The 11,120-nt window shown below is 40.5% G+C and overlaps 1 protein-coding gene across 9 annotated transcripts in view; it reads left to right on the forward strand.

Moving 5' to 3' along the window:
- Positions 1 to 11,120, forward strand: part of epb41l2 (erythrocyte membrane protein band 4.1 like 2) — a 59,288-nt gene that overhangs the window by 14,940 nt on the left and 33,228 nt on the right. For 8 of the 9 annotated variants that reach the window (XM_024291422.2, XM_024291420.2, XM_024291417.2 and 5 more), the window contains exons 2-4: positions 7,861 to 8,099; positions 8,202 to 8,387; positions 9,081 to 9,338. In XM_024291422.2, coding sequence (XP_024147190.1) covers positions 7,875 to 8,099; positions 8,202 to 8,387; positions 9,081 to 9,338 — 669 coding nt within the window. In that variant the 5' untranslated portion in view covers positions 7,861 to 7,874. Of the gene's footprint in view, positions 1 to 3,404; positions 3,611 to 7,860; positions 8,100 to 8,201; positions 8,388 to 9,080; positions 9,339 to 11,120 lie in introns of those variants that run through there. The other variant, XM_024291418.2, reaches the window with a different exon arrangement.

The following is an 11,120-nucleotide window of genomic DNA, read 5'->3' on the forward strand; positions in this document are numbered from 1 at the left end:
TTTCTGTTGATATTTACAAACTAAAGAACTGTGATTTTAAAAAAGTAGAAATTTGGGACAGTAACAAATTAGGGTTGGGCGATATATCGGTGCCAGTATATCGGTATCGGACGATATTTGCATAATTAGAGTTTATCTGTATCGGTCCGATATATGAAAATATGCACTTTATCTTGGAAATGTAAACTTGTTTCGAATACATCCTTAGCATTTGGAAGCTTATTGTTCCAGTCATAGTAAGTAATTGTTCTGACTGTTATTAGATATGTTTTATTTTTGATAAGTATACATGTTGTTCCGAGGGGTGTGCCAAAATATTGATATTGTGATATATTGCGATATTTAGTCCTGCGATTGGTTCTCGATGGATTCTCACCAAGTATCAATCTTTTTTTTGAAGAGGCTGTAAAACGTTATATTTAATGTTTAATATTGTTTGTTAACACTGAATTTACCTCTAAAAATTAAAATTCAAGTGGTGTCAATGCTTGTCAAAGACATAGTGTTACTTCAAGGTAAAAAATAAATAGGGAAATATTTTCCCAAAAAATATGTGTTCTTCTATATATTGTGAGTTGTTACAGAGGATTTTTACCAATTATCGCAGTATTGCGATATCACAGATATTGTGAGCCATGTATCGCGTATCGCATCGTATCGTATCGTGAGGTATCTAGTTGTTCCTAATATCCCTGGTAATGGGAAGTTTATGGAATATTCAGTAGATGGTCTAAATGTTTTTCAAAGTCTTAAAGTGATACTTGTTCCTATGAGATCCCATGCTGTAGGTTAAAAAGCTCAAGTACAATGTGATTGTACAGTAAAAGAAAAGTTTTGCTTTTCTGATAACAAAGTAAAAAGGAAATCCAAAGGTTGTGTTATTCTAGACACTTAAATATTGACAGATATCGCCTATTGGCCGCAGTTGCTGGGAAAATATCTGCTATCGGCATTGGCCATCCCTATAACAAATGCCTTACAGTTTCACTATGTGTAGTAGGGCTGCCACAAACGATTATTTCAATAGTCGACTAATCTCCGATTATTTTTTTCGATTAGTCGACTAATCGGTTCGTGCGGCGACTGGATGTAAAACACACATCTTAACCATCATTATCTTTAAACTTGAGGTCTTTAAGCTATATTAAAACTAAAATAAAGACAATAGTTTATTAATCTTGTAATGAATCATGCAGCTTTTCTCCTTCATTTGTTTCTGGCATTAAGACTTAAATCAAATGAGGTAATATGAATCAACTACAGAAAACTTATTAAAACCCTGCAACTCTTTTTTTAAAGCTTTAAAACATATATTTAATAAAACATGTACAAAGTGTTTCAAAAGCTATTAGCAGATATAAACATACTCACAACATTTGCTCACTGAGGCCCATTTATTAAAGCAAAACACTAATAACATCTTTGAACTCAATATATGCATAAAAAACCTGAGGATGTCCAGATAAACAAAGAAAATAAATAAAAAGGGGGAAATTTGTACTTTAAAAAGGGACAATTAGGGGATGTTAGAATGTACATCAGTACTTTCATTCTTCCTACATCCACTGCACATGCGCAGACCGATACCTCATATTGTTCAGTTTGGGGGAGAATCCATTAATCTGTGTTACTTCTTTAATGTTGTGGTTGTTTTGCTGTTTGTTGTCGTTTTGTGACTTTAGGTTACATTTACTTGTAGCTTAATCCAGATAATGTAATGCTACACTTGTAAACTTAGCTCTGGACTTTTAGGTGAGCTCCTTCACTTCTGGGACTCGTAGTTTTAAATCGTTCCATAACTCTGCTGCAGATCCGTACCGACACACAGCCTCTCTGACTGCGCGGTGAATGTTTCATTATCCGATCTTTGAACCGAATGACGTGATCGCGGCGCGGGATATGGATGAAGCCTTGGACGAGCGGTTCATTTCCAGTATAAATTCATTATCCGCGCCGTCCTCGCGCCGTTTGGTTAGAAGAGCGCAGATTATGAAACGTTCACTATGCAGACAGAAGCGCCGTAGACACGGATCTGCTGCAGATCTTCTGGTTCATCTCCAAACAGAGCAGTAATGACAGCCGCGGCAGCGCTAGCTGTGTTAGTGCCGACGTTAGCTTAGCTAGACGAAGCTCTCTGTTCAGCGTGATCAAACTCCGTCTCAACATGCTTCATCTTCAGGTGATCATTTATCGCCATCGTGCTCTCATGGAACACAAATTCTGTTGTGCAGAAATTACATTTGACACTTTTTCCTCTTTCATTTTCCTTCCCACATTTTCGAGTGAGCGTGTTGTTATGAGACTACCGAGAACTTCCTGTTACATCACTGCTGACTGGATTAGCACCACTGCGCATGTGTGACAAAGACAACGGGAGACCCGGCATTAGAACGTGCGAACAGTACTTTTAAGATGAAAACAAGGAGAAAAACAAACAAAAAACGACGCTTCGACGACCAAATTATTCGTCGACTATTTTAATAGTCGAATAGTCGTCGATTAGTCGAATAATCGTGGCAGCCCTAATGTGCAGTCGGATGACTGGTTCACATCCGAAAACTTAATTGATACTTGTTTAACTTTTTTACATATCTGTTTTAACAGAAAAGTGTGTTTTCGTAACATAGTTGGAACAAACAACATTAAAGGATGACTAAAAATCTATCTAAAGACAAGCCAAAAAAAAAAACAAAAAAAAAAACAAGTGTGCACCAGCATGTTGTTGGCTTCTATATGACTTTTCTTGGGTTTGTTTAGGGAAAGCAGATTCAATAACTATCACCACTTTATAGTCTGTTGAGATCCTTTACATTGATCATACTGCAAGTATATATTTAGACAAGAATCATTCAACAATGGTCATAATGATTATTGGAACCACTATAACTTTGTTTGAAAAGTGGCCACCACAGATGCCTTATCTCTCACTCGGGGAGATGATGCTGTCATGTCCATGGACTGTCATTGTTCATTGTTGGAGGAGATTTAGCAATTTTGTCAATGTAGCCTTGATCTATCTTTACATTTCCTTGAATTAAAAAGATGGAAGCTACAACTGTAATCTGACAACATAAGGACGGGATCCTTTCTGCAGGTCCGACTGAATAATTTTTGTCTTCGATTCTTAGCTGCCAATCCAAGTGTAAAAACGTCCAAACTCCAATAATGAAAACGGAAATGCATAAAGTTCAATCAAGTTGAATATAATTGTAATCGTTTTAAAGTAAACCATTAAAAAATATTTGGGGTTTTTTTTGTTTTTTTTTAATGGAATTGCCTCTTTAGTTCCTCGTTTTTCTTCTTTTCTTTATGATATACAGCGTATCACACTCAACCAAGTCCCTCTCTTCCTCTGTCCCTCCCTTTCTTTTCTGCCCTGTTTTCTCTTAGCGCTAGTCCCTGTGGAAACCAAGCTCTAAAGTAGAGAGTAGAGGAGAGAAAATGGCAATGACAGCTTGTAGGACAGCAAGAATTTTGTGATGATAGAAGGTGAAGAAAGGATGGCTCATGAAGTCATACCGTCGGAAACGGTTATGCAGTAAGTTATAGAAAAGTTAGAGGAAGTGAAAAGAAAGTGCAATTAAAAGGAGAGCAAGTGAAATAACTTCAGGTAAGAGTTAAAGTTCATCATTTAACTACTTATTTGCCTGCTTTGTTGTTGCACAGACAAAAAAAATCAGGTGTAACACTAGAAGATGTATAGTTTTCCTGTTTAGTGGACTACAAGTAGTTCATGTTGCTGCAGTAAAATGTTAATCAGTGCCAAAAACAATATAAAAAGTTAATTTTTTATCTTAAGCAACATCTTTTTGTGTGCCAAATGTACAGCTACTTTCAACAATGTCTTGACACATTTTATATTAGCAGTGGCTCTAGATAACTCATTATTTAAAAGGAGTTGGGGTTCAGTTGACTGACTATTAAAAATCTGGTTTGTTCTTACTTTATAGGTGCTTTTCTGTCAATACATCTATTTGTATATGTGAAATACTATAATCCTGATAGCTAAAAAGATGTATTGTAATGTGGTTCTCATTTAATGTGAGAAGAAGTGAGGGAGTTGGGGGTTTGGTATAGATAATGCAAGTGGTCAATGGTGGGAATTGCAAAGGGGCCTGGGAAGAGAAGGGAGATGGGTGCTGAGATCTGCTAAAAGAAGAGAAAGAGGCTCTCTGGGTTAAAGAGAAGAAGAGAAATGGAGAGACAGGAGAGGAAAATAGGCAGAGGAGAGGGTGAGTTGAAGTGGTTAGAGCTCCAGAACAAGGTTCCTGGTGTTTGACAGTTGTAAGGAAGAAGGGCCGGTTTGATGCAAGTCTAAGCCGCCGTGACGGAGCTCTACTCCCATGCCAGCTTGCAAAAACACTGCAAACTAGTCCATTGAAGAAACACAACAAATCCTACAAAAATAAGAACTGCTCATTATAATTCAATCTGTTTAAATTTCTGCAGGAAAGATTGAGATTTGTATGATACCTAAATGTGTAAGATCACATTTTCCTGTTTTCTGAGCTCCATGTGACACTAACTATGCTTATAATTATAAATCAAATGTACATAACGCTATTTGTTACATTTGGGATAAATTAGTTTTTGAGATACCGTATATCTTCTAATAGTAGACCCGGCATTTAGTGGAGACTGGACTGGGGATTGGTGTTTATTCTATCACAGACAGAATGATGATGACTAATGTGTTGATTTTGTGCAGAAGACGACACCAGATGAACATTTCAGGATTTATTGAAAGGATGAGAACATTCTATTATGTTCTGATTAGCTCTGGCTGCCAGTGTTTCTTTTCACTTTGAAGTGTCATCAATCTTAATCTAGAATAGCGAACACTTATTAGAACCGGCGTCAATTACAGACCGGCCAGTATTGGAATTAAGGCTGGGTTGATAAAATTGATGAATCAATTTAAGCTTAACAGATCATCTGCAAATTTCAACAGCTTCCCTACTGACATCTGTCAGACCTCTTAATGAAGTCATTAGGATCCCTGATGTTAAAATATATTTTTTTGTTGTTAACATGTTCTTGTATATTTTTTTTCCTGATTGAGGGCGTAGATAAAGAAAATTAAGATCAAAATTATATTTTTTGAGTCTTTTGTTATTTAAATCAGGAGCAGACAAAAAACAGGCATTTGAAAAAGTTTGTAGTTATACAACTACGATTCCGCTCTAAACTGATGAATCCATTTGTAGACAAATACATCCATTAAAGTCTTCGGTTTCATCATGCGAGCTGGTATCTGGTTCAAAACTGTACAGGTGGATAGCTCCAATATTACTCGTCATTTTTGTTGCTCTGTTATTGTTAGTTTGGGGTTGTGAGGGGCTGTAAACTAGCCTGAGAGAGTGTAAACAAGGGGATAATGGGAAATGAGGGCAGGCTTACTCCCCGACAACAGATCAAAAGATGATTATAGAGGAACTTTAAGGTTTTTTTGTGGGAAATTTACCTTTATTACTTCACAAACTAAAGTTATTGTCAAGTACATAATTTTTCTTAAGTTGGAATTTTCTCCTCTATTGCTGGTACCCAATCATGAATGAAGTGAATGAAGTGCGTGAAAACTTTAAGTCTGGTATCATGAGGACAGCTTTTGCTGGTATCATCCGTATCTGTTATGAATGATCTGTGAAATTGCTGGTATTGTTGCCTCTTTAATAACACCTCCATGGACACCTCTTTCCATCCATCTTTCCTCCTCCCCACCCTGCTTCATTAGTCGGTCATGCGTAACCTGTTCTATTTCTGTTGCCGCCCCCACCCTGCACACCACTGCAGCACTGTTGATGTTCATCCGTGTCCTCTATTATTGAAGGTGGCGGGGCATAAAGAGGGAAGGTTGAAGAGCCGTTAGGATGATCAGAAAGTAAAAGTGCAGACGCAGTAATGAACACAGTCCAAAGGATGCAGGAAAAGGAAGGAATTCTTTACTAACTAATTAAAGGAAAGTTTCTAATCCAGCTGTGTGATTCATTTTTATCCTAAAGCGTGCAGCTGCTTTAGGGGAGAAACAGACCACAGCACGCTGCGCCTGCAGATAAACACCATTAGTAGGGAGATTTCCACATTTTAATCTCGGCTTCCTCTTGAGGCTGATGTCACAGTCATGTTGTGTTATCAGTAAATTAGTGTCACGTTAGATGGAGGGGACTTTTGCTGTGATGCGGTGTGTGAGGACAGGGCTGCCAGAGATATTTGGGTTGAAGAGTGTATGTGTGCTGACCACAGCTGCAGGGGGAAACTAGTGACTCAGATAATAAAAAGTAGTTTGTCCTGTTTCCCAGTTTGTGTGTGTTTGTGTGTGCAAGTGCTTGTAGCCAGCTGTTGAGCTACTGGCCTCATTAAAACTTTCTTTTTTGGTCCAAAGACTTTCTAAAGTAATGGCCTTTTGACATGACATTCCTGAATTGTCTTGTCTGTCTCTTCTCACTAGTAGCGTTCAGATGGTGTTGAATAATTTAGTAAAAATCTGACAGTGTTATATTAAAATACTTTAAAGGGTAACCAAACAGGACAGTTGGAGGCTGACTCCACTCTGACTACCACCCCATCCCATAGCAGCTCTTTGTCTGCCAGTAGGCCAGCTTTCCAAGGGCCTGTTTAGCGAGCAACCAAGCTCTGCTGTTCTCGGTGTAGCGTCAACATCGCGGAGAAAGCTCTGCCTCTCTTGGTGTCGCGGGGCCACCTCCGCTGTTCTTGGCATCGTAGATTGACCACTGCTGCTCTTGGTGTCGCGGGGCCACCTCCGCTGTTCTTGGAATCGTAGATTGACCAATTCTGCTCTTGGTGTCGCGGGGCCACCTCCGCCACTAGGGGTCGCGGGACGAACTCTGCCACTCTAGGGGTCGCAAGGCGACCTCCCCCACTCTAGGCATCGCAGGACGACCTCCGCCACTCTAGGAGTCGCAGGGCAACCTCCGCCACTCTAGGCGTCGCAAGGCGACCTCCGCCACTCTAGGCGTCGTGGGGGGCGACCTCCGCTACTCTAGGGGACGCGGGGTGACCTCAGCCACTCTAGGGGTCGCAAGGCAGCCTCCGCCACTCCAGGCGTCGCAATGCGACCTCCCCCACTCTAGGCGTCGCGGGGCGACCTCCGCCACTCTAGGAGTCGCAGGGCAACCTCCCCCACTCTAGGCGTCGTGGGGGGCAACCTCCGCTACTCTAGGGGACGTGGGGCGACCTCAGCCACTGTCGGCGTTGCAAGGTAACCTCCGCCACTCTAGGAGTCGCAAGGCAACCTCCGCCACTCCAGGCGTCGCAATGCGACCTCCGCCACTCCAGGCGTCGCGGGGCGACCTCCGCCACTCTAGGCATCGCAAGGTGACCTCCCCCACTCTAGGCGTCGTGGGGGCGACCTCCGCTACTCTAAGGGACGCGGGGCGACCTCAGCCACTGTCGGCGTTGCAAGGTAACCTCCGCCACTCTAGGAGTCGCAATGTGACCTCCCCCACTCTAGGCGTCGCAGGGCGACCTCTGCCACTCTCGGCGTCCCAGGACACACTCTGTGTCGCAGGGCCACCTCCACTACTTTCGGTGTCCCGGGACACCGAAACCATAATTTCAGGAATTAAACAATTTTATTTTAAATTGATAAAATGACCTACAGACAGCACTTTATAAGTACCATTAATAGAGGTCAACAGCCAAAACAAGTTGGTATAGTGTTTGGTTACCCTTTAATCTTCATCTAAATTATTAAAAATTCCAATATGGAATTTTATTTTTTTCTTCACAATTTTTATGTTTAAGTAAAACATAAAAATATATAAAATAAAAGCATGGTTTATTTTCTTGTAACTGTCTTAAATTTTGGCCTTCACCTCCATCACTCTCTCTTTCTTGAAGGTTGATTTGTCACCATGGCAACAGAAGCGAGCTCTGAGACAGAGGTGAAGGAGAACACAGAAGAGTCTTCTGCCCAGCCGGACCAGTCAGAGAAGGCAACGCAGGAGACCCAGGAAGTATTGAACACAGAGGGAGAAGATAAAGAAAAAGGGAAGGTGAAGGAAAAAGAGGGTAAAGAAGGAAAAGGAATTTCTCGATACCTGCCAACATGGCTTAAGAAACAGAAGTCTTTAAGCCAGGTACCTTTCATTCAATCCTAGTTTTTTATTGTTTTTTAAGATCCCATTAATGTACATAAAGGAAGTTTGAAGTCTATTCTATACTATTTTCTAATAATAAAGACCTCGCCAACAAAGGAGACTCCACCCACTGAAGAACCCACCAGCAAGGAGACAGAGGGAGAGGAGGTCTCTGCCCCAGAAGTGAACGGTCACGCTGAAGAAGCGGAAGAGAAAGAGGAAGTAAAGTCGGAACCGGTGAAGGAAAAAGAAGAGGAATCGAACTCCAACGGCAGTGCAGACACTGAGGTAATGCTACCATTCACATCGCAGCACACAACTCATTGAGCTGTGCTAGTTTCAGCTACACAATGTATGTTTACACATCTGCCCTCACCAGTTTGTGTTTCTGTTCTTGGAGACGGTTTTAATTTCCCCTTTAAATACTTTAGTACCCCAATGGAAGATGGCCAATCAGAAAAGAGATGTTGAAAAGGGGGTGGGGCATACCTTGAAACACTTATTATAATTTAGTATATTTTATCTACAATAGCCAAGAGTAGTTTGAACTAACACAACTTTGATGCAAAGCAAAAAAGAACGACTTCAAATGCAGTAAAACTAGAAAGAAAAGTTAAGTTAGAGTTGAGTAATAGTATCAGAGATTTTAGGAAATTAAAAGAAAATACTGCAAATCAGCTTTACTTCCACTGAATGGTTTTTCTCTCGTTTATATACACATGAACTCATTGATTCAGTTGTTACATTGAGTCATTTAGACCCACCCTGTGACATCAACACTTAAATAATAAAAAAATCTTGTTTTTCAGTCTGGGATGGAACATTACACAAGAATACTTGAAGAGGGAAAAGCCCGATCGTTTTTTTGTTCAGATTTGGTCAAACAATTGGGATTTCCTCCTTCAGAAATAAACAGAAAACTCATGTGCTTGCTTTAGTGAACACCTGTTAAACACAAAATATCTCCCATTCTTCTTACAGCCAGCCAAGGAAGAGAAGGTGGAAGAGAGTGTGCAGACAACTCCAGAGGAAAAGAAGGAGACAACAAAGGAAGACCAAGTAGCGGAGGAGAAGAAAGAGCAAGAACAAGAGACCCAGGCGGAGGCGGACGTGCAGGAAGGGGACGGCCAGATCTCCATTTTCCAGTCTCCTCTTCGTCTTGTGAGGAAGCCCAAGATGAAGGTGGTGGTGTGTCGTGTGACGCTTCTGGATGGGACCAACTTCTCCTGTGAGGTGGAGGTAAGACTGCATCAAGAGGTTTTTAGCTCAGATTCAAAATATCTGACATGGTGTCATGTGACTGCCAATGGTTACATGATTTAATTGCAAATGGGTTTTATCGTCACTAAGGATGTAACAATTCTTTGTGAATCAGTAAAAAAAAAAAAAAAAGATTAAAACTCATCAACATGTTCATCTATGCAGAAAATAAAAAAATCGGTTTGTCTTGGCCTGTTCCTAAATTTAGAATAATGATGAGCAGATAACATTTCTTCATGCAGACTCGTGAGTGTGTGCGCCTTTAAGTATGGGTACGGAGCGGCTCATCAGATGTGGAGCACAACATGAACCGAGTAGAGCTGTCAGGCGATTAAATTTTTTAATCGCGATTAATCGCATTGTCCAGAGTTAACTCGCGATTAATCGCATATTAATATGTGGCCTTTTTTAAGGAAAAAAAATGTGTGCTTAGTGGAATTTAGCAGTTCTACATTAATTATGAAAACAAGAATGACAAAATTAATAGTTTTCATCAGAAATACTTTATTTTGTAACATTGTATTGAGATAAACTTTCTTAACAATAAAAGGCTGTAACATAAAATGCCTAACAAAAGCCCAAGTGCAAGTGAAGGGCATTTTAAATTCAAAACTTCAATCAACGTTCAGTAAAATAAAATAAAAAACATCAAATAACATTTCCATAACACTTTCATGTTCATTTTTTGTCAGGATCTTTTCCTCCTCTGCTGAACTGCAGTAATAAGTGATGGAAAGGCATGTATGAGAAAATCCACGATTAATGCGTCAAAAAAATTGTCGGCGTCAAGAACATGTCGGTTTAACGCGTTTTTAACGCGACAAATCTGACAGCCCTAGAACTGAGTATAAAAAAGATTGGTGATCATTTCAATATTATGTATAATAATTATGTATTTGTATTGACTCCTTTCTGCCAGTAGTTAAAACAGAAAAATTGAAAAAAATCTAAATCCTAAATTTAAAACTGTGAATTGGATTGAATCAGGGCTTGACTGAATGGTTACATCCCTCTTCGTCGTCTGTCTCACAGGGACTTGCTCTCATTGTTCGGGTGCAGTTTGGGGATAAAAGCAGGGCACACTGCAGGGGCTTGTCTGCTGACTTCAACTTGTGTATCCACACAAACACACACCCACCAAACAGATTAGAGTGGTCTCACCAGATTAGATTTCTGCATCTGTTAGTCCCTAACAGACACGTGCCTCAGACCCCTTCCCTCACGGAAATCCTTACATGTAGTATTGTATATTATTGATATTTTTAACGATTTTTAACTATTCCCAATTTGCTTGTATTCAATAGTCGAATGTTGACTGATCTTTTTGACGTGAAGGACCGCTCCAAAGAGCACAGCAGTTTTCGGTTCGTAGCTCCACAGTGACAAACCTGCAAGTCTGCAGGATGCCAACGCCCAACGGCGTGCTGTCTGCGAGTCCACGGTCATTTGAGTAGCTGCTTTGTGTCACAACAGATAACGCTGATGCTGCAACTCCCCGCTATTGTCCTGTAATGCGCACACGCACTCTGACAGACGTGTCCGTCCATCCCTGCCTCCACACGCTGGCATACTTAACGTCGCGAGAGGGAGAGATGCACAATGCATTCCAGAGATTAAAGTTTATGTTTTGTCTCAAACGCACAAACAATATCCCACATCCACACAAACCTCTGTTTCTATTAGAACCAACTTTATCCCAGTTTGAAACTGGAATTGAGATGTTATTGTGGTTTAAACGAGACGGCAGGTGAACATTTACTG

The sequence above is a fragment of the Oryzias melastigma genome, linkage group LG24, assembly GCF_002922805.2.
Source record: "Oryzias melastigma strain HK-1 linkage group LG24, ASM292280v2, whole genome shotgun sequence".
NCBI classification, from domain to species: domain Eukaryota; kingdom Metazoa; phylum Chordata; class Actinopteri; order Beloniformes; family Adrianichthyidae; genus Oryzias; species Oryzias melastigma.